This window comes from Thunnus maccoyii, chromosome 7 (assembly GCF_910596095.1).
Source record: "Thunnus maccoyii chromosome 7, fThuMac1.1, whole genome shotgun sequence".
Taxonomy (NCBI): Eukaryota; Metazoa; Chordata; class Actinopteri; order Scombriformes; family Scombridae; genus Thunnus; species Thunnus maccoyii.
The window spans coordinates 30,318,811-30,343,466 of record NC_056539.1 but is presented as its reverse complement, the minus strand read 5'-3'; the positions used below and the strand labels follow the sequence as shown (position 1 = coordinate 30,343,466).

The 24,656-nt window shown below is 40.5% G+C and overlaps 1 protein-coding gene and 1 long non-coding RNA gene across 2 annotated transcripts in view; one reads left to right on the top strand and one right to left on the bottom strand.

Moving 5' to 3' along the window:
- LOC121900746 overlaps nucleotides 1–23,426 on the bottom strand; it is a 67,122-nt gene extending 43,696 nt beyond the window's left edge. The window contains exons 1-3 of the long non-coding RNA XR_006097047.1: nucleotides 23,300–23,426; nucleotides 21,482–21,541; nucleotides 11,052–11,156 (exon numbers count right to left, since the gene is read on the bottom strand). This is a non-coding gene — a long non-coding RNA (uncharacterized LOC121900746). The remainder of the gene's footprint in view (nucleotides 1–11,051; nucleotides 11,157–21,481; nucleotides 21,542–23,299) is intronic.
- Nucleotides 1,809–6,189, top strand: LOC121900744 (forkhead box protein F2-like). Its single transcript, XM_042417270.1, has 3 exons — nucleotides 1,809–1,867; nucleotides 2,523–3,516; nucleotides 5,509–6,189. The coding sequence occupies exons 1-3, from the start codon at nucleotides 1,865–1,867 to the stop codon at nucleotides 5,679–5,681; spliced, it is 1,170 nt and encodes a 389-aa protein (XP_042273204.1). The 5' UTR covers nucleotides 1,809–1,864; the 3' UTR covers nucleotides 5,682–6,189.
- Nucleotides 23,427–24,656: the final 1,230 nt, after the last annotated feature.

Here is a 24,656-nt window from a genome sequence, read left to right as displayed (position 1 = left end):
TGAAAACTTGTTTCTTAATATTTGTTGATAGTTATTTTTAGTGGGAAAAAAATAAGCTTATAATAATTATTATTATTTAATATTCACCACTCATATAAAATATAACTGCAAGGCCGTGACATTTTATTTCTAAATGGGCTGCAACAGGTTACCTGAGGTCAGACAGGCCTATTAACATTTTCTCAAAATCTTATCTACCTAATATTTTCTGGGGAATAAACAATATATCTTCGCCTAAACATGAAAACAAACAAAAGGTCTTATTATGTCGACAATAGGCTCATATGGGCCTCCGGCCGTGACTGTATTCTACAGACAAACCTTTCCATCAAAAACACCTCTGAATAGCTTTCGTGGCGGTCGCTGATCACTTGATATCTCCAAAAAGGCTAAATTAGGAGCTCGTATAATCTGTGTGCGTAAAAGCAGCCAGAGCGCAGTCTTCAAAGCACTTCCAGAACAAAGATTCCCTCTGCAAGCCAAGGCATCCTGATCTCGGTGGGGGTCATAAGTTTTGATGTCGCAGGAAATTTCTGGGGCCGTTAAGGTCCTCCAAACTGCTCTCTGTGTGTGTGTGTGTCATGGTGGAAAATGATTTTATCCGCACATCCTTTGTTGTGCAAAGTGCAAAGGTTATTGTGGCTGGTTATTGTTTGGAAAAGTCCTCCAGGCTAAACTTTAAAAGGTTCTTTCGGCAAACACGTCCACGGACACACTTTTGAGTGTGTGAGATGAAATGTAAAAAATATGAAACTATTTTCTGAAAGCTGCAAAGTTTTTTTTTTTTACTGGTGGTGTTGTGGTTTTATTTTATCTCCTAAATACATCGTCATGCAGGGCCTGTGGGGAGGAGATGACGCAATGAAATGAACCTAAAATGACATGAAAATATTACCAATGCATGATTAAAAATGTTTAAAAAAAAAAAAAGCATTACAAAAAAAGAAATAATGACAAACATGCTCTCAGCTGTGGGACATCCAGAAAGCTTTTTCTTCTTCAAAGCCCAGTGATCTCGGCTCCGTCGCAACACGGATGTTGATATTACCTTTATGGGATATATAACTCCATCGTGTTGGACAAATCTGTGTGTGATGTCTCCATAGGAGAGGAAACTGTCGACGCCCGCTCGCCTAATTTCGCTTTTCTCTCTCTAATGAACGTGGGGGCCCATGGGACCGACTCTGGCCCGGGGCGGTAAGCTGACACTGGCTCGCTGTGTGTGGTATCCAGGGCCGCGCTTGATGGAAAAAGCCTGCTTCCACTCATGTCAAAGTCATTTACTCAGAGCAACCCCCCGCTTACACACGCACGGCAAAGACCACCACCTCTCCATCTCTCACACTCCTCGCCCCAGTCCGGCACCGCGACAGTTTGTTTTTGTTATCCTCTGGACCAGTTTGGGGAGGAAATTATGAGCAAAATAATACAAATAATGCAAGATGGTGCTTTTTTTTATTATTATTGCTTGACCACGATGCATTTTGGGTATTATCTGCTGTAGATACCATGTAGGCCTGAGTGAATGTTTTTTGGGAATCATGGTTTCAAGTGCAGGCTGTAAGTTTTGCACATATTGTGGTGGTTTATTTGTGTCAGGAAAATGTATGTTCTGTGGCACATGGGGCTGAAATCACGACTTCATACATGCAGGAGTGAGTAGAGGGGGTGGGTGGAGGGGGGGTGGGGGGTGAAGCTCGTTTTTTAACTTGTGCGGCTGGCGTGTGGCGCTGTTGATTGGGATGTCTGGGGGAGGTTTGATAGATGGCTTAATTGCGTGTAGTCCTAACTGGAGAGAGGTGGGAGGGAGGGGAAGAAAGGAGACGGGGAAAGGAGAGAATGTGGAGCTTTAACGCTGCTGAGAATGGTAAGTGGACTTGGGCCAGATCTGGCAGGAGGAGGAGGAGGAGGAGGAGGAGGAGGAGGAGGTGGAGGAGGGGGGGGGGGGGGGTGGCTCTATTCGTCACTGATTTCAGGGAGATTTGCAGGCGCAGAGTGCGGATGAGGAGAAGAGGTGGGGGGCTTTCGCAGAGGGAAGAAAAGATTTATGAAATGATAGGTGGTCGAGCTTTGTTTGGCTGTACTGTTGCGCGCAATACGTCGAGGGGTTTTCGGGTTTCTTCCACTTGAGGGATCATTAAGGCGGTCGATGGCCACCCGGTGCGCCACACAGCACCACTTAGCACCGCTGTGACACCCAGTGGAGCCCCTGTGTCGAGCTAAAGCCCTGGACACTCAGTCTCCTGTGGATAACCAGCTCCCCCCACTCTCTCTTCCTCTTCCTCTCTCTGACAGTGCGTACCCGCCGTGCGTTCTGCATGCGTCAAGGGAGTACCGTGCGTAACGGGAGAGTCGTGCGTAACTGGAGACAGATTTTTCTCCATTTTGCGCTGGGATTCTGAGGACCACTGGCGGTGTAACGCTCACTTGCAAGGACACTGACCGCTGGATCCCGACATATTTCTCTGTTCAGACATCTCACGGCCCGTCTTTTCTCCCTCCCTCTCTCCTCTCTACGCCAGTCGTACGTCAGAGCTGACATGACGACCGAGACCCCTCAGCAGCAGCTGGACCCTCCGCCTCCTCTGAGATCCAGCCCGGCGTCCGGCGTCCTGCACCCCGCCATGCTGAGCCCACAAGCCGCCACAGAAAGCTCGTCCACCGCCGCCAAAGGAAAGAAGACGAGCTCCGGTTTACGGCGACCGGAAAAGCCGCCGTACTCCTACATTGCTCTCATCGTTATGGCAATACAGAGCTCCCCCACCAAACGGCTGACACTCAGTGAGATTTACCAGTTCCTCCAGGCTCGCTTCCCATTCTTCAGGGGCTCATATCAGGGCTGGAAGAACTCAGTCCGGCATAATCTTTCGCTCAACGAGTGCTTCATCAAGCTGCCCAAAGGACTGGGCAGGCCGGGGAAAGGCCACTACTGGACCATCGATCCGGGCAGTGAGTTCATGTTCGAGGAGGGCTCGTTTCGTCGCAGACCCAGAGGCTTTAGAAGAAAATGTCAAGCTCTGAAGCCCATGTATCGGATGATGAACGGCATAGGCTTCGGCACCTCCATTCTGCCGCAGAGTTTTGACTTCCAGGCTCCATCCGCGTCCCTCGCCTGTCACAGCAACAGCTACAACTTGGACATGATGAGCAATTCAATGGCCGGTGGATACGACGGGCTGAGCGGCGGTCACCACGTACCCCACATGTCTCCGAGCCCCGGCTCCACATACATGGCGAGCTGTCCCGTGCCGCCTAACGGGGAGTACGGACCGGACAGCAGCAGCAGCCCCGTACCATCCTCTCCAGCCATGGCCAGCGCGCTGGACGGCCACTCCCCGTACGCCAGTACATCCGCACATTGGGCGTCCTCCGGCGGGTCCCCCTATATCAAACAGCAGCCTCTAGCCTCCAGCAGCCCCGCATCCTCTGGTTTACACTCCGGCATGTCGCCTTACTCCCTGGAGCAGAGCTATCTTCACCAGAACGGCAGGGACAGCCACTCTTCCGACATATCAGGTACCACAAACTCACTCACGGCTCAGCGATGAACCTTATCTAATATCTTTAGGAATTATAACAAAACTAAATGAATCAAAAACACATAATAATAATAATTATAATAATAATAATCACATCATCTCTACCTTATCTGCAAGACAGGCCTAAACATTATGCAACATAATAGTTTCTGTCTGCAGAGGAGGCCTGTGATCATTTTCAGGTGTTTTAAAGAGGTGAAAATTCAATTATGAAAACTTATATTTTATAAATATAACTACTTTTTTTTCAACTCGGGATTGTCGTGTTCATTTGAACGGACAAATAGTGCAAAAGGAGACTTTACACATTCATGCGAGACGACTTGCAAAAACTAAATTTCAGCTCAGTCAGTTTTAATTATATTATTTAACTTTATTTTACCCTCATTATTTCCGTCTAAACTCAACACTTGATTGTGACAAACTATTTTAAGAGCTGTTTTACCAACTTTATTGAATATTCAAGTTATTGCATTGAACACTTGGTTGCATAATAGAACCCACCTAAGCCCCATTCAGTGGCCTAAGCTTTCCAAGATTTCAAAAATGATTTTCAGGCCACTAAATAATTCAGATTGTAACTGTTATTTAACGTGTGATATAAGCAGGTTTCATCCACAGTCTGCAGGATGTTTTAACTCACATCTGTATCAGACTGTACACAGGATATTCCGCCTAATTAATAGGCGAGATTAAGAATAAAACAGCTATTTTTCTGATCGCGCTCTTAATTCACCTCCCTAGTTCATGCTCATTTACTTAAACATAACACTCTGAGGCTTTACTAAAGTCTGGGGATTTCACCCAGGCGAGTAATCCATGCTGGAGCCCGAAAGGGGGTCTCAGAGGTTAACCAAACAAAGACTGTGCAGGTCGGACCACACCGGCGAGGATTTCAACCACCGCGTATCCACAAGAGACGGAAGGCCTCGTTAAACTTTACGCAGCGTCTTAATTGAGCCTGTGCGCAGGTTAAACGTGTTAAGACTGTTACAGTATCGGGGGAAGCTGGTAACAGTACTGTCAGTCAGAGAGAGGCTTGTGTTGTCTGTGAAAACGGGCGCAGGGCAGCCGAGCTGTGGCCCGGAGGATAAAGCCTGCTGTCTTCCCCTCCCCTGAAAAACACGGTCACATCTGGAGTCCTTATGACCTTGACGAAGCCACAACCTCCCCATTTATTTTTCTGTCTCTGGAAATAGAGGCTCACTTACAGACACAAATGACGGTCACTGAATCTGATTTAAATATTCGTGCAACTTTGGTGTTCTCCAAGGGGAAAATTACCCATTACTCACATTTATTGTTATTGCTTATAAATCTGTTCCAAAAAAAAAGCATTAAATTCATTTTTTATTTGCTTTTAAAAATACTAATTAGAAGGAGGATGAGCTCGTGGAAGGTGTAAAGGAGGCGAACATCCAAAACATATTTAAAAAATAAAGTTATTTCTGCTTTAGAGGTTTATATAAAGAAAAAATAATCTATTTACGTAGGCCTAACCACTAATTAATATGTGAAGGGTAGAGGTAGCTTAGATGATCTTTATATTTTTTATAAACTAATAAATTGTGTAAAATGAGGCCTCAGCAGTCAATTTAATACATTTTAAAGTAACACATGTGACAGGATCAGGAGAATTTTGGGGCATTTTTGTTTTTATTCACGAAATTAAGATTAAAAAAATATTAAAATTAAAACTGAAAACTAATGTTGCTCTTTTCACTCCAAAAAAACTTTTCAATTTTTTATATTGACGATATTTAACATGTAGCTTATAACATTGATATCTGGTCAAAACACAAACTCTTTACCTGCCATACTGTTTACGTGTAGAATAATTGAACAGAAAAGTTTAAGATGCTTAAAAAACAACATCCCATAATGGAGAAGTATCCACCTGTTTATTTGCGCATATTTAATTTCTCCTCTCTCTCTCTCTCTCTCTCTCTCTCTCTTTCTCTTTTTACAGTGGGAATTCCGCGTTATCAGAGCCATTCCTCCGTGTGCGACAGGAAAGATTTTGTGTTGAACTTTAACGGCATCTCCTCCTTCCACCCTTCGGCTGGCGGATCCTACTATCACCATCACCACCATCACCATCCCCAGAGCGTCTGTCAGGACATCAAACCCTGCGTGATGTGAGCTCTCTCCCCCCCCCTCCCCCTGTCACCGTGGACGGTCACAGTGAAACTGTAGGTCCGTCACATGAGCAAAAAAACAAAAAAAACAAACACACCAAAAAAAAAAATATAAATAAAATAAAACCAAGTGGACAATTTTGATTTTTTTTTTATCTTTTGGAGGATTTATACCAGGATGTATCGCCGTGTCCGCTTTCACGCGTTTGCCTCCAACTTGCAGCCGAAGTAGCTTTTTTTTTTTTTTTTGGTTGGACTTGAAATAATATGCATTGAAGGAAAATGAATGAAGAAACCCCAGAGGCCTTTTAAAAACCACTTTGCCTATATCAACCCAACCTGACAAGCGTTTTCTTCTTCAAAAGAAGCTTCATAAACACTACTTTTTTAATGCGTTTGCTCTTATAACAGTGCAAACAAATTATATTCTATGTAACTATGTTCTATCTTAGTAACTACACACACGACGCTTTAGGCTAACATGAACTGCAACAAATCTTGCACTTATTGTATAACCCTTTGCCAACGTTTTGTCTTGTAAAAGGTTTCAATAAAGCTGATATATATTTTAGGCTACATCCCTATAGATCTCTGTCTTTTCATATCCATTCATACCTATTTAAACTGCATTCATAGGTTGCAATAGTGAGCTTGCATACTGCAGAAAAAAACACTGTTATATAATGCAATCTTTACATCTGGCCGTTTACACGTGTCCACTATGGTCAGGTATTATTCTCTAAATGAATGTCAGTCTGGCAAACATTCAATAGCAAATGCATATAAACAATATGACAACAATGCTCATGAGAGCTGCATCGAAAACAGCTGCTTCCAATCTTATTTTACAGTTAAAGAAAACTTTTACGACTGATGATAAACTCACAGAAATGTCTCACTGAGAGAGGATCTTTTTTTTTTTTTATTTTCTAAGTGAGTTAAATGTGAAGTTTGGTATGCAGTTGTGATTATGATAAGTGTGTTGCAGTGGTGGAAAGAAGTATTTGGATCCTTTACTTCAGTAAAAGTGCTGTTGCAACTATATAAAAATACTCTATTATAAGTTAAAGTGCATTTTGAATTGAGAGTAAAAGTATTATCAGCAAATTGCATCTAAAGAATCAAAAGTACTCAAGATGCAGCAGAATGGGCCTTATTAGTGTTATATGATTATAAATATCACTATATGGGCGGATTAGCATGTAAACAGCATTTCAGTGTTATATATGGTGAAAGTGCAGTTCATTTATATCCTGTTGGGCAGTTTAATCTAAAACTATGATTCACATTTTATACGCTGATCATTTGTTTGACTCGTAACAAATAAATACAGTGAAGTAAAAAGTACGAAATTACGTAAAATGCAGTGAAATACTCAAGTAAAGTACAAGCACGTCATTATATTGTGCTTCTGTGCTTTATTTTTGTAAACATACTTAGTTACCTTCCACCGTTGGGGTGTTGATACGTGGTTGGATACAAAGAAACAGGATTACTTCTGCACTGATTTTTGTCTGCGGCACAAACAAAGCAACATAAAAAAGCTACACAGGCTGATCATGAAAGTAGAAACATTGGCAGACTGATGGTGTGAGGACGGAAGGGGTCAAAAGTTAGATTACAGTGTAAAATGATTTTGAGCTTCTTAGAAATAGCTGATATTTCTCAACTCAAATATTTCCACATTTTGTACATTTGTACGGCCACCTCCCGCCTGTCTTTGCAGCTGAAAGTCTTTTGCATCCTCCTTTACATGTGGACATTCACGGTTGCCAACTTTTGAGGACGCCATATAAACAAATGAAACAACAGGGCCCACGTCTGTGGAAATGCAACAACGTGGTATTTTTAGAGTGCGGTAAACAGATCAGACTCGGAGGGAGCTGCTGCCTCGTCACACAAACAGAGTGCAGACTTGGGTGGCTGCACTTGTGTCTACATGGCTTTTGGTCATGAATCAAATACTGTACAGCATCCCCCGTGACTCCAACACGTATGCAGATAGATTTGGCAGTAGCGGCTCCTTATTAGGCCACTGACATCATCAGTCTTAAAATACTCTTTGGATTCACTGTTTTGCCTGTCAAATGAGAAAATGTCTACGCTAGGCTGTTTAATATCTGTTACCTCTGTGTGTATTTCTAATGTTAAAATGATGCTTTTCTAAAAATGTTCTCTAGAGCTCAGTATTTTCTGAATTTCAGAACAAATTTGACCGTTTTAAAGGGTTTAAAGCACACAAATCACATTCATGTTTTCACAATTTACATCTCACATGTGACAAGACATTTCACATGTAAGAAATTCTTCTGAGCGCCCATGTTTTGATGCAGAGAATTAGGAACCATCTGTCACAGCAGATCTTTATACATTGCTTGACGTTCTTTGTAATCTGCTTGTAAGCACGCAGCTTCAGATCCAGAGTAGCTGTCAGAAACACATTGCGGGTGAGGGACAGACTGAATCATGTTGGTCTCACTGAAGTGGCGTCTCTCTGGTGCTTTGAACATTTCTGGGGTACAAGATATATCATATGGGATTGTTAACGTTTGGGGTTTTCATACGTGGAATGGAGAAGGAGGGGGAGGAAAGCATCAGCAGTCCCATATCAAAAAGAATATATTTGACTAGAGAACAGATTCCTTTCTAATTTCCTAAACACAACCCTTCATGATGAAAAGTCACACATAAGTGGCCTTGCGGCTGCTGGATTTTCCATGACAAGATTTTTTGGAGGAGTGCTGAAATTTCAATATAGTGGAGTACAGTGCCATCTAGTGGATGAGACTGCAAGGGTAGCATGTTGTGAGGTATACAGTTGCAGTTGCCCTATTTTACACTAAGTACTCCGGGGGTAATTTGCCAGGTTGGTAACCTTGCTTTGCTTACAACTCTCTATTTAAGCCTAAGATAATAAAACTGTGTTAGGAAGATACATCAGGATAAAGGAAAATAAACTCACAGTGACACTTCAGTGCCCTCATCTGGTGCACTGACATTTCCCAAATTGAGCAGTGCAAAGAAAACAATACATTCGAGTGCAGATTACTGACTACGTATAAAATGTCAAAAATATTTAGATACTGGTTAAAAGCCTCCTCAACTCAAAAATGTGATTTGCTCGTTGCTACTTGACTTGGATGTTTGAGCTTCACTGTCATTTGACACTTTAAGGCTGTTTTTTCATTCATCTGCTGAAGAGGGAAAAGTTTCTATATACTCACCTTATACCTGAGTTTAATATGTGAATGTTTGAGCATGATTTGTGACAAATTATGGTTCAGTGTGATGTGGAAATTTGAAGCCTCCAGTGTACAAACACTGACTTTATAGTGAAGTAGGAAACAAGTGGTTAAACTTTTAAGACAAAAAATATTTGCATATTCATAGATTCTGGATTTTATATGTAATTAAACTGATTAACTTAACTTTTTTTGTGGAAAAACATAAGGAATCAATTATTATTTAAGGCGTCTTTTCTGTCTTAAAACATGTGTGGAGGAGATCTTTAAAAGAAACTTTGGCCTGGCAGTGAAGTTACAGGGAAGATCAGGGTGGATCATTAGGAATCATTCAGAACCGCAGGAGATGTTGAAATCCAGGCGTTAGTTTTTATGTTACATTTTAATGGGCGAATGTGTCGGACAGAAAGACAAATGCATGGACCGACTGACCGACTGACACTGCCGTCTTTCAAAGGAAACCTCAGATTTCTTCACTGAGGATAAATGTCTTCCATACTGCCAGTCTTTTGGTGTTTTTTTTCCATTACCGGAACATAATGACCTGTAACCTGGAGCTTCCCAGAATGTGGACCTTTGGGAACTTGTAGTATCTTTTAACCCACCAGTCTGATGTGTTTAGAAGTGTGTGTGTGTGTGTGTGTGTGTGTGTGTGTGTGTGTGTGTGTGTGAGTGTGTTCTACAGAAGCATGGTGTCATTTTCACATTAAACGCTATTTTCTGTGCCAATTTTGGTTGGAGAGTGTTTAACTGTAAATCTTATTATTTCAAGCATTAATCCATTATTTCAGCACATTTACAGCAAATATTTACTTTGCTTTTGTTGATAAAATCTCCAAAAAGTGGCAGCGGAGTGACTTTGCTCCAGAAACAGATGTAGTTCTGAGAAGTGTAAGACCCATTTTCCACAAAAACACGAACAACTCGCTTCGTGCTGCCTATTTGAACGTCTCCTCCTGCCAGTTCACTGTGCATGCAGCGCGAGGCACCACAATACCACTCAGACGGGCAAAGCAAATGTCAAGGTCAGGAAAATTACTGTCAATGTGCTGCTTGCGCTGGTCGTTGCTCTATCATATAAATAGAGACCAATGTTGTATTTGATGGTCAGTTTATGTCTGAACTGGAAGCCACAATATTCACGGTTGTCTGTGTTCTGATTATGATTGGATATACAGATCCAACATGTTAGAGTAGGCTACAGGTAATAAAGTAGGCCACGTTATTACCTGAAAGTGAGGGGACAAAAAGTTTGCTGTCCCCCCTATTCCGGCGCCAGTGCACAGGAGTCAAACATTTTAAATATGAGGGTTTATAAAGATCTGAGATAGGACTACACTTACCCAATTCAGTCTGACTCTGACATCTTGGTACTGGTTAGTGATAAGTCTTATGAAACACTAGTAGTGCCATGCAGTTAATGTTCATTATATTTGGATCATTATCACTGATGGGGCAAAAGAAAGCTGAGGAAAGGCCAAATTATCTAAATCAAAGGATTTATTCTCTCTACATTTCATACATGTCAGGTTCAGCTTGTCAGACTCAGCTCTGTTAACAATGGTTCAAATTTAAACAGTTTAAGCTGAATTTAGGCTCAAGCACGCCTTGAATTGAATGCTAACGTTACGGCTAGCATGCTAACATCATATCAAATATGGTTATTTGTTTAAACACAAGGAGAAGAAGAAGAATGTCAGCATGTTAGCATGTCAAAGCAAGCATTTTAACAGTTGTCACAGTGACAGTGGTTATCATTATGTCATGTTAAAATGCTTAGCATGTTAATATGTGAATAGGTTGCTCACATTAGTATGTTGACATGTTAACTCTGGAGATCAATGAATGTCTGAAACAAATTTAATGCCAATGAATACATCAAAAAGTTGCTAAAATATTTCATTTCAGAGTGTTGAACAGACAAACTGACCAACCAACATTGCAGTCCTAAGATTCTTGCTGCTTGTATGGTTAAAACATGAGTTTGTAGTGTGACTGACTGCAAGTTAGAATCATCACAGGTGGATGTCAGTCAGGCATACCCTGATCATTTGCAAGCATTTCTGATAAAATGGTCAGGTTGTTGAGTTGTTAGGTTAGACACTGTGGTTGTGTGTGAGTTTCAGTGTTACCACAGGATTTCCTGTTGCTTTGCTTGAAGAACTGATGTGACCTTAATCTCCTCCTCTTCTCCTCCTCCTCCCATGAGAGCGTGGACAGGGCTTTAAAGTTTCTTCCTGTGATTTGTGAAAGCACAAAAAGGTAGTTTGAGAGTAAGAACTGGAAGGAAGTGAGGTCTTAACAGGTTGCAGGAGATAAATTAAATAGAAAGTTATGATGTTACACACTTTATACAGTAGATGGCAGCATGCACCCTTCATGTTGGTTTTAGCCCACTATGCAAACAAAGGAAGAAGAAGATCATTTGCAGCTTGCTTTTTCTATATGGAAGTTTTAGGTGCAGGGTAGTTCCCGACTCTCCTCTGAAGCCTGAGTAGGCCTCTCTTTTGGAGTGTCTCCCTCAACTGCTCCATTCCATAATAAAGTGTTTCATTTCCAGTTAAGAGGCTTTAAAGTTGAACACGTTTGCCACCTGATTAGGCTCCCGAACCTGGAATTCTGAAATGGTGTCCTCTCGACCAGCCTTTCTCAAACAGTGGGCCTCAAAGCACGGAGGCAGTGTCACTGCCAAATGGTTAAAATGATTTTTTCTGGTAATTTAAAAAGTTTACAAATCTAGTTATTATTATTATTTTTGTATCTAAATGTACTCAAGAATTCATATAAATAAAAAACATCAAAATAAAATACATAATTTCAATGACCAGTTCACTTTTAATATCACCACGTCAATCACAACACATCATTAGGTAGAGGCAAATGTGTTATGCCACTGTTAGCTAGCTAGCTTTCTCTGTGGATCCTGCTTTAGATGACTGACTCTATCCACTGTGTTGGAAAATGAACTGATGGAACTATCAGCGGACAGCAGCCTGAAGCTTCAGCTCACACAAGATGACCTTGCTTCATTGTGGATACTGGCTGCCAGTCAATATCCCTCTTTGTCAAAACGGACAATCAAATTTCTGTTGCCTTTCACCACCACCTATTTATGTGAGTCAAGGGTTTCCATTGTGATTGTGGCAAGGAACAAATCTGAAAGCAAGTTGGAATGGTACTCTGCATGTCAGTCATTCACCCATCCCACCACGACTTGATCTCATTATTTCCCAAAAGTAAGCCCAAGTGTCTCACTGTGGGTAAACAGAATATTTATTTTGGTCATTACAGCTGACAGTGGCATAACACATATTTACAGACCAGTTCTATTGTCCTGTCATGTTTTTTTTTCATTTATTTGGGAAGGTGGACCTTGGAAATTTTTTAACAATCAGATGTGGGCCTTAAGTTACAAAAGGTTGAGAACCCCTGCTCTAGTCTGCAGTATCATGTGAGTGGATCTAATGAGATGCCAGTACCAAGGTTGATGAAGAGCAGGGAATGGGCACTGAGTTTGATAGCCTGCTACAGCACATCCTCATACATCTGGCCAATTCCTAGTGTTTGCCAGGGTTTCAATTTTTTTGGAGGGTGAGACAACTCTGTTACAATAAATGACAAAAAAACAGGCTTATTAAAAGAGCACTGCACTCTTAACACTGTCTGACTAATGGTGGACAGTTAAAAAAAGGATCATAATCAATGCGGCAGAACCAGAGATATTGTCTTTTTTTTATTTCATGCATTCTTCTTCCTTGTCAAAACCTGGTGCCTACATTACCCACAATGCAACTCAACCGCTGACAGTTTGTTTGAGATTTGGGTGTGTTATGCTAGTAGCAGCTAATGTAGCCTGGAGCTGCTAGCCTCGAACAGGGATGAGGAGCAGCTACAGAGGTCTGGTATCCTCACTGCTTTCTAACTCCGCACCCCCAGATTTCTTTCATTTTCAAACTTGTAGTCTTCAGCCCCAATTGATGCTGACTCAAGTGACATCATTTGATGTGATTTATCAAATTTCACGCAGCTCCTTCTGGAGACACAAAAGGCTTTATACTAGCGTAAGAGTGAAGTTGTGTAAACATAGCCTAAGTTTAAACATGTGTTTACTGTGTTCTTATTGAATTGTTGCCTGTCATCTTGTCTGCATGTGTTTGGTGATTGCAGCGTTTGGTTGATATTCTAGTGTCAACTGCTTGGCAGCACTGTTCAGACAGCAGATGGTTTTGTGGAGTTGAGAATGAGTAGAGAAAGAAAAAGAGAGTGGGGAGTTGACTGGTAATCGGAAATAAGTGCGATGGCTTGACTGAGTGATATTTGGACTTGACTAAAATTATGAGGAAAACTCAGAACATATTGGACTGATTTATTCCTTCTCACACACCCATGTTGCTCACACTGGTGGCAGTGGTGGGATAGTCTTCTGGTGGAATGTCCGATGTCCAAATATCAGCCGAGTCCCCTTAAACCTGGGATTTATAAATGGAGTCTGGCTGGACGCACCTTTAGATTGTATAATTGGTGGAAAACTACTTTATTTCACAGGTTAAATGGCAACCTGCTCGGCTGTGTGGTGACATGGGAGAGTTTAAACATATAACCAAGACAAAGTATTCATACAGACGTGTTTTAACTACCGAGCATCAGCACCGACCCCCGCTCAGCTCCCCACAAGCCCGGCTCTGTTATAAGGGCTGTGTGCCAGGTTAGTTTGTTAGTCTGAATGCTAGCTGAGGGAGGCTCACGCGATGCTCCATGGAGTCCCCCGAGTGAGAAATCAGTGCTCAGAGATGCTGTGCATAGTGGGTGGGATCCTCCAGAGCCAACGGACCAGACCAGGGGAGCAGCAGGAGATGGATTGGACCAGGGGAGCAGCCAAACATTCCATATACATACATTGAAGTGTAAAACAAGAAGGGCCTAGCCTCTTGAAAAAAAGAGAAAACATGGACATAGCACCATCCACTAGGTTGGCTTGTCTATAGTGCAATATTCCAATATTGCGGTGTTTGCGACAGCCCTATGACTCTCACCGCCAAAGCCGGAGTCCTTATGCCAAACATTTTTCATCGCAAGAGTATGGGGACAAAGGCCAAACATGGCAACCAAAGGATTGGGACCAGCAGTTCCCCACCAAGAGTGGTTACATGGCCATTAGCTGATGATGTAGGGCACATATCAACTACTTCTCTGGAAGCCCCAGATGTCTAACTCATTGAAATAACAGACAACAGCAGTCCACCACTGACCCCTAGTGATAGTACAGATATGACAGTACCCCCTGACTGAAATGGAGAATATTTAAGTAATTGTAAGTAAAGACATCACCACCTATGTAAATGGAATTGTTGAGGGCACTGATAACAAAATGTCAATTCCTTCCCTAGCAAATAGACCCATTAAAAAGAAGTTCATCATGTCACAAGCTGTGACTGGCCAAAGTTTGGATACACTGGGTATGGTAGACTTCTTCTTGGAGCTAGGGTCTCAGACCCTGCAACATGAAGTGCAAGTCATCAGAAATGTCAGTCAAGGCTTTATATTAGGTTCTGATTTTCTCACTCCTCACAGTGTTATTCTGGATATGGGGAGAGGGCTCTGCTATCTGGATGATGATGTCCTACTTTCATACTTAGGAGAAGTGAACTGGCACCTGCTAGGTGTACAGCACAAATAATGGAGAACACCACTGTCCCTCCATGCTGTGAAATTATTCGCAAAGTTGCCTTGATTTCCCCTGTAATCAATGCAGGCATACCAGACAGCTACAGTGGCTGTCTTGAACACCGGCAACTAGAGATGGATGGTATTGCAGCTGCCTGCACACTGTCTACTGCTGAAAATGGCTATACTGTTGAATGTATCATCAACCCTACACATGGCCCTATGGTGTTTCATTCAGGTATACAATTAAGACAGTTCACCCTAGTATCTGACACTGAGATAATCCAGGATTCAGTCCCTGTATGTAAGGTGTCCACCTGCCCAGTACCGCCATCCAGTCTGCCAACTAATGTCTACTAAACTGCCTTTTGATGTCGAGTGTGGAGATCTGACAAGTGCAGATAGGTCTGACCTATACAACTTGCTCTCTTCTAAACATGATGTGTTCAGTAAAACCAGCACAGACTTTGGTAATACAGACATTGTCAAACACAAAATCTACATAAACCATGCACACCCTGTTAGGAAGCGTGCGTATCACACTTCCCCAAAAATGCAAACACTTAACCAGTTTCATGTGATGCCTATCGGCTTGGTAAATGCACCCCCCATTTTTCAGCATCTATTGCAGCTGGTGTTACAAGGTCTCTTGTGGAAAACATGTCTGGTACACATTGGTGAAATTATTGTCTATAGCCCCAGCTTTCCTGTCCATCTCCAGCATTTAAGAGAGGTGTTGGATTGCCTCAGAGCTGCCAACCTGAAACTGAAATCCTCAAAATGCTGCTTTGCACAACAGGGAGTGGCATTCCTGGGACATGTTGTCTAATCTGCGGGGCTAAAACCTGATCCGAAAAACATTGAGAAAATGAGAAACTGGCCTGCGCCTAAAAACCCCACTGAAGTGAGAGCATTTCCCAGGCTATGCTTTTACTACCAGCGCTTAATTCACCAGTTTCCTAAAATGTCAGAGCCCGTGCATGTTCTCACTCAGAAAGGAAAGACATTATTTTGGACTGAGGTTGAGCAGGGAGTATTTGAAAGCCTTCCCACTCTGAGTAACACACCCATCCTCCCCTACCCAGATTTATCACCGCTGCATCCAGCACAGCCATTGGATGTGTTCTGTAAAAGATGAATACTGAAAACATGCATATGGCAGCTGCATTTTGACAAAAACAGAGAACCATTGGTCCACATATGACCGGGAACTATTGGCTATCATACGGGCCATGTGTCACTTCTGCAAATATTCACAGGTCACCCCTTTCGCATTATCACAGACCATAAACCCCTCCTCTCCCTGAGGAAGATGGCTCTGGATTGTGATCCTACAGGTCACAGGACCAGGCGGGCTGTGGAAATTGATCGCTATGACTGGACAATTGAATATAGACAAGACACAAAACACAGCAATGCTGACTCTATGTCCCGTTGTCCTTTGACAGCTGAAGACACCAACCCTATGGTTACAGTCAATCAGGTGAGATGTGTCTCCATTCACCCTCAAACAGACCAAGTAGAGTCATTCATATGCACTCCAGCCACTGAGCTGGCACTCTGCTCAGAGACTGCATACACTCAGCGGCACTGCAATGAATTTTGAAGTGGGGTGACATCCAGCTTTGGATGACCTAATAGGCTAGTGAACTTTTTCATGTCAACTTCCTTTCAATCTAAGCCTAGCCTACCGTTTTTGTAGAACTAAATATGGTAAGAAATGCATTCCCTCCTCTTATCAGGGTACTTCCAGATTAAAATGGTAGCAGCTTTTTTTTTTTGGCGTGTTGGTCCACCAACAAGTGACTAAAAGGTTTGACTCAAAAGGAGCATCCTGCCTCCTTATGTTTTTCACTCTGAGAACTGTTACACTGTAACCAAACAACCAACCAACCATTCAATGTCTTTTTAATAAGGTTAGAAAGAGAATCAAAATTTCTGCCCTATTAAAACAGTCTTGACATCTAATATGCCTACTAACATACAAACAGACAGCACTGCAGCAGAGTGAGGGTTAGTCCCCTACGCTTATTCTCCAAAGTACTGAATGCACCTATAATTCCAAAAGCTTTAACACTTTATTCATGTCCAAGTCATCAGACAGGTCTTTGTGGATATGCAGAAAAAGCAGGTTGTTAAGCTGTTTCTCTGTCATTGTAGATTGGATGCAGATCTTCAAACGACAGAGACTTGAGAAACTCTACTTAGCTCTGGCATTGGATATCAGCACAAACACATCATACACACACATTTCATAATCAAATAATCATTTTTTAAAAATTGGATGTCAAATCACTTTGATTTCATTTGAATTACACAATGGTTGATGGTGATTGGATTTAAAGATCCAACGTGTTAGAATAGGCTTAGATATTATTGCTATGACCATAATACCTGGCTTAGATTTACCACTTTATTGCCATAACACGTGAATGTGGGGGACAAAAGGTCTCGTTGACCCCTCTGTTCCAGCGCCAGTGCACCCACCACTTCAACTGCTATGGACTTAATATCACATGTGTAGTATGCTTCACCAGATACTGCAGCTGTAACTATGGACAATTCACTCCTGAATATAGCGAGACAGTGCTTCTTCCAAGCTCAAACCTCAAAACTGACCCTGAGTTGCAAATAATCAAGAACTGGGTGTTGACTGACTGTAGGCCACCATTCTCTAACATTAAAGCAGCCTCACCTGAAATGAGACAGTACTGGAGAGTTTCCTAAACTCACCCTTGTTGATGGTCTCTTGTGTTGCAAAGTCAGACCTCCACCAGGTGACCTTGCTGTACAGACTGTAGTCCTTAGAAGCTTGCAGAAAGAAGTGTTTTAAACTTTAAATGGACATTCAATCTCTAGACATTTCAGTGCACAAAAGACATTACAAGGGTTATAGGTCAGATGCTTTTGGCCTCACATAACACGTGACATAACTCATTGGTGTCTTGAATTCACAGCCTGTGAAGCACGGTGACCACAGACACCACACCAACAGGCCCCTATGCAAAACACGGTCACATCCAGGCCTTTTATTTTACTAAGTACCTCAACTTGTGTGCACTTCCTGATAAATGAGCAACCACTGTGGCTAAATGATTGTTTGAAGATTACATCAGCCCCTATGATGTGCCTCAAAGTTTGCACACTAACCAAGGCCATCAGTTTGACTCAGATCTTGTCAAAGAACTGTTCTCCTGTCTGGGAAAACATAAAACAAGGACATCTCCTTATCATGCTATGTTAGATGGCATAGTGGAACAGGCAAACACGACCATCAAGGACCAGTTGGCAAAACATCTGTACACTAGAGAAGGTGAATGGGATGATCACCTGCAACAGGATGAATTTATATACAACACAGCTGTTCACTCCTCCACAAAACACACTCCTTTCTTCCTGGCCCATGATAGAGCGGCCCGTCTGCCTGCTGATCTCCTCCTTGGAGACTCCCCAGGAGTTTCAAATGCCAACCCAGGTATTCCAAGTGAATACGCTAATTTGGTATTACAGAGGCTGTGTGTTGCTTTTCACTCTGTTGTACATAACATTAAGGCAGCAGATGCTCAACAAAAGCACTACTATGTTCGCCGGATGAAACACACTGCTTATGACCCAGGTGATTTAGAGTGGGTTGACCCTCCTGCCCTTGCTAGACAAAAACTGTCACCAAAGTAGACAGGTACTGGCAGTTTGACTCAGGCATGAGTGATATCAGAGTAGACTAGTAGTAGAGTAGGCAGAGTATGAACTTTTGGACCAATGGCACCCTAGGGCTAAACCCTATAGCTCCTAAAGCCATATCGCTCTGCCTGTTCAGTTGGCAGAGGTCCGTCATCACCTTCAGGACCGGGTCCACCAGTAAACAGCCCAGTTCCCCCGCTGCTTACTGTAATCTCAGGCTCCAGGCCTTAGGTGTACTGGGGCTGATCCGCACAAAGGTGCTCTGGGATTCCAACTTCAGCTCTGACACGTTTGTTCTGTGCCACAGAGGACTCTCACTACCACAACACAGGTGGGAGACAATACTACAACAGGATCTTCCAGTGAACTGTTCCCTGTTGTCCAGCCTTTCACAGGATCCAGGACCAAGTTGGGATATTGGGTGCGTCCCCCAGCAGTGAGTTACAGGACTGTTGAATGAACTGTTGTTTGTTTCCCATGCTTCATTAACACATATGTAACTATGTAACTTTAAAATAAATAAAAAAATAAAATAAAAACAAGTGCACTGGGATGGACCATTATGGACATACATAAGGACACAAACAAACAACAACCTCTGTATCCTGTTCTACTGTTCATTTTTAAGTTGTTTTACCAACTTCATCTGTTTATATTGGTGTTAAGCATAAGGTAGTGACAATTGCATTACAGCTATTTTGAACTGAGGTTGCTTCTTTTGTAAGGTGTGTAAGAGTGAAGTTGTGTTGTATGGGCAAAAGTGGTGTAAACATAAGTTTAAACATGGTTTACTGTGTTCTTATTGAATTGTTGCCTGTCATCTTGTCTGCATCATAGACCGTAAAAAAATGATGGACATCACCATGACGTCACCCATTGGTTTGTGGACTCCTGTTCTAAAGCCTCAAGTTCGGCATTTTGACCATCACCATCTTGAATTTTTGGAGCTAGAAGTGACCATACTTGGACGAGAGGGTGGAGTTGACCTAATGCTAACGTTAGCTGCTAGCTTGGTTAGCACGGTGCATTTACAGTCTATGGTTAACTGTGATATTGGTAATGCTAATGCTAATTTTGTCTAGTGAAAAACAGGCTTAAAACAAAATGTACCCCTTAAAGGGTCTTTTAGTACAACCAAATGCTGAACAAGACTTTTTAGGTGACCAAAATGTTACAATTAACTATCATGACCTGAGCACACACTAAAATAGTCCTACCCTTGCACATGTGCAGTAGTATTCCCCACCACCTGGAAACAGACTTGGATGTGTAAAATCTGAGGAGTTCCCCTTTAAGATTAGAGCGGGAGGACAGTGGTTGACTAATGTAGGGCTGCAACTAATGATTATTTTCATTATTGACTAATCTACCGATATTTTTCTTGATTAATAGATTAATTGTTTTATCTATAAAATGTCTGAAAATAAATATCAGTTATTCAATTATCAAAATATTATCAGAATAATTTTCTGTCGATCAACCAATCGATTAATCAACTAATTGTTGCAGCTCTGGACTAAATGTTGGACTGGTGGGTAACCTCAACCAGGAAGTAAAAATCTGGGCAGGGGGAAGTGAGTGAGACAGCCCCTTACTCATCCCCCACCACTGAAATGTTCAAGAGCAAAGAATTCAACCCCTCACTGCTGTTAACTCAGGTATGATTGTCATGGTGTGAATAGAGTTTCTTAAAATAAAGCATTTATACTCAGCAAGCTTACCCTGGATAGATGACGCTGACAGAAATGAATGAAAAGATGCTTTTCCAAAACTTAAATCTGCTTTATAGAAGTAGAAGATCAACCTGGTAGAGGAGGGTGCAGGTTTTTCACTAGAGGGCAGTGTTCAGCTCAGCAGCACACTGTTGGACTCCTGCTCAGCTTCAGTAGTTCGTGCTGATCGAATTTAATCAACTGCTGCAGATAAACTGCAAACTAATACATGCCTGTTAAATTAGATACCTCTGTGATTTCAACCGTCATACATTAATACTTGTTTTTGGGTTTTTTTTTTGTATTTTTTTATATGAAAAATTGCACTCTGACAAAATCTAGAGGTAACACTATTATCAAGATGATCAAACTTTTGTTTACAATTGCAAAAGCCACTAATATTTTAGAGACATTATCCATTATTTAATATCTTGAGAATAATGAGTTTTACAGTGTTGCATCTTCTTTGTTTCCACTCACTTTGCAAAATAGGAAAAAAATACATCATTCCAATGTATAAAAGCCTGCTACATTGTTTAGACTTAAAATATTTCAGTTTGACAATCACACTCAGGTAATGAAAGTACAAAACTGTGCAGATTATTCAATTGTTTAATGACCGAGCAGTGAACTTAATCCCACAACACAGCAACACTACCAGGGGTTTTTGTTTTGTTTGTTGGGTAAGACGCCATTTCACAGGAAGTTTATTGAACATCGACAGAGACAAAAAGATCTTAACATTTCCTCAGCTCAGTTTTGAGATCTTGATTTCATTTGAAATGGCGTGCAAATAAGGGCCGATGAAACTGTTCATGTGTCTTGATGTGAAAAAAAAAGAAGATATATTTCATCAGGGCAGCTAAATTAGAAACAGCTCAATCTTCTCGAGGAAACATTTTCTCCAGTCCATATTTGGGATTCCAAAGAAGCGCTTTTCCTTTGACTGTCTGGTCTTAAATGTCCAGTTTTGGGGTAAAAAAGGGGAAAACTGCCATATTGTGGAGTACTGCGTGGCCTTGAGAACAGCTTTATACCCTCTTCAACCAGTCACAGCCGGAGCACCAAACTAAAGATTAATGCTTTGCACATGGATGATTGGCAGCTATTTATTTGAAAACCAATTCCAATGTGCTCTTTGGGTGCATGACTTTGAGGTCCTGAAATATTTTGGAATTCTGTCTGTGTTTAATTAGGCACTTAATATAAACACTGTCTGACACAGTGAAGTGGCTAAACAAAACCCTTATCCCACAGGGGCGAGACTTGAAGACTTGAAGTAAGAAACAGACGCAGCCACCAATAAAAACACAGAATTTAAATATTTGTTGGAATCTGATTTTGGTTTTTCACTATAGTGAAGAAAACTAAACTTTCTAATAAAATCAAATTTTACTTCATTTAATTCTCTGTTTGTGCTGTGAACGGTTCATATGCATCGATGCAGCAGCAGATGGCACTATGCTACTACTTCATGCCAGTTTGTGTGTGAGACGGTGACTTACAAGCTGGCGGGGCTTTTGGCAGCACAGACGTTCAGATGATGATGATGATGATGATGATACCTAGAGAAGAAAACAAACAATAAAATGAGTTTTGTATTGCTGACCTACACTGACAGATATTTGATTTTCTTTTAATATGTATTTTAAGTCAGTAAAACTAAAATGTTGAAACATTTAATTTTCTTTTTCCATTTTTGAACCTTTGATAGTTTTGGGGTAAAATGGTTTTTGCTGTAATAAACATAATAACCCTAAGATTTATGATAAAACTACTTTTACACTTAATTTACTTTTTTTTAATTATTACTATTTTTGACCTTTGGATAGTTGGTACAATGGATGTTGCTATAATATTTTATGGATGATAATATTGTAAGATTTATGATTAATTGTGTCATTTTATATTCTTATAATCTTGATGATGTTTTCTTCACTTGGGTTTCCATGTATCTAAAGTATATACTGTGGATGTGCTCAAGGTATTTGTGGTCCTCTGATTAGATAATTGAAGCAGTTTCCATGTATAAAAAACTATATGAAACTGTGGTGATGTTTGGTCATATACTTTATGAAGGTTGGACAGATGACACATCCTAAACTAATAGATATTCCAGCAGGAAGTCATTAAACATGTCACAGCTTCATGACTGCAGGACATGCAACATTTCAGTTTTTAAAATAAGATGCAACATTTAGCCTTTTTGTTAACCACTTAGAAATAGATGATTAATTAACAATGTTCAGCAATTACAGTAATAATACACATATCAGTGTGTTTCCATATCTATCAATGTCTGTGATTCTTTTCTGTATGTTGGTGCCATGAAGTGGAATCAGTTACCTTTAAGGTAAAGGCTAAACAATGGCTACTAGATATTATTCACTAATAGAACTGTGGATATTTGAATGTTTTTATGCTTTGTTCAGTGTTTTGTTGATATTTGCAAGAATTAAGCAATCAATCATTTGTTCATATGGTTCAATAATTCTAGTTTTTTGTTTCTGTTTTTTTAATAAATCTTAATATCAGACATTTAATTCTTGTCTCAGTCTTTTCTGGGTAAATCAAATTATTTATTTTTAACTGTTGCATGGAATTAAATGTGATATAGAAGAACAAGTATAAGATCATTGGCACTGTGGAGATAAATTATATAATTTTATTATGTCATATCAACACTGTAAATACATAAAATCGTCGCTTTGCTTGTGTGAGGCTCTTAAATCTAAACTCAGATGTGACATTAAAAAGCGTTGTGCACCTATGATGCACTTCTGCACAGTGACCACTGGGGGGCAGGAGTGTGTTATACATTAAGAGAAGAAAACGTTTTAAAACGTGTCCGCTTAAAAAAAAAAGAAAAAGAAAAAGAAAATCTAATTGAATTATCTTCACAATTAATTTCAAACTAAAATTACAGCCATATTCCCGGAATATAATCTATAGTCGATGTTTTTTTTTAAATGTTTCAACACATAATCAAAGGATTTGGTTTGTTTATCTATGAACTCTAAAGTCTCACCAGATGAAGACTTGTGTGCTGCAGATATGAACAGACTGTTAATAATGATTCTCAGACCTCCTGCAGCAAATATCGCAACTGCTTAAATCACTGCATGAAAATTATTGTAAGAATATTTTAATCCACGGCCGGAAGAAGCTCTTTTATACACTTATGGGTTGCTGGTTCAATTCTCTGCAGGACAGTTTGCTCACCACACACCACACCGGCAGACGCTGTTCAGGACAGCCGGTGTGTGCTGTGGTCAGCAGGGGTCACCGGTCAGTCACGGTCGGTCCAGAAGAGCTCAACTCACCGTCTGGACCTCACGGCTGCAGAGTCCGACTGTTCTGCATTTTCTGTCTCCTCCTCTGAGCTGCAGAGTCCTGACGACACATGCAAATCACAGAACAAAGAGCCAAATGAAAACACACAAGTGAGAAATTAACTCCTTCCACAGATCATCACTTTCATATCAGAGTTGACTGGTTTTTATTCTCTTTTATCTTCTGAAGTAACTTCCTAAATTCTGCTTTTCTCGGGAAATATAAAACGTGTATTTGCCTCTAAGGCCACATAAAGTAGATGAGTTGTGCTTCTTTTTATTGAATGAGGCCCATATGTATGTTTTGTTGTATTTATTCCAGCGGGTTTTTTAAGATGTAGCTCATCACCACACCAGTGAACTGAGGGATTTTTCTGAGTAGGATGTTGAAGTTAAAAGGAAAACTTTGCGCTCACTTGATCTCCAACAGCTTCACTAAATCTTCGCGTTTTGCTTCAGTTCTGTCAATCAAAAGAATTATAAAATATTTTCGTTTTGGATAAATTAACGTAATTGAATGTTTATTCAGCCAAATGTGCTAAACTTGTTTACATTTTGCTGAACTCATAAACTTAAATGACAAATGGACGTGAAGTATTTATGTAAATGTGTCTGATTTGTTACATTTACTTTCTAGAGATTGTACATTAAACCTTTATTAAACTACATGTCTTAGTTTATAAGACATTATAGAAATGAGCCTGTATGTTAAAAGTGAATTGTTTCCTCAACTTTAACAGCACAGCTCAGCTTCAGGTTACTTCAATGTTTCAAATAAAAGCAGTAAATGTCAGGATGCTTCATACTATTAAAAATATTATATATTCAAGCTCAATTTCTTTCTCTGAGAATATCAGCAATTAAAAAACTTCCCCTGAAGCAAAATCATTTAGACATAATTTAATGTTTTGTGGATAAAATACGATGGAGGCCTTTTGAAATACACATTCATTAAAAACAGGCTGTGAACTGTTTCTATTAATGTTATTTATAGAAAATAACTGAATAAGATAACATATTGCTAGATTTGTTTTTTAATAGAGATACTGTTTTAATCTTAAAAATATGAACTATAGTATGGCGGTAAACGCCCTCATGACGCTGATCACAACAATAAAATGAAAAAGAAAAAGATTAATTACAGACAATAATTGTTAGTTATTTTATCTTATTTTATTCTAATTTGATAATAAACATAAGAGACTTTGAATAAACGACAGAATATTAATTCATAAAAGATGGATTCACTCCTCCCTTCTTGTAAATAAACCACCATTTTATCAGGTTGTTTTTTTTAAAAAAAAGAAAAGCATGACTTGTATTGTTTTACATTTTGCAATCAACATAA

Bases quoted from the DNA above. Each gene is read 5' to 3' on its own strand.
- LOC121900744 (XM_042417270.1), top strand. The intron at 3,517-5,508 runs GTACCACAAACT...CTCTTTTTACAG, and splicing joins CCACTCTTCCGACATATCAG to TGGGAATTCCGCGTTATCAG.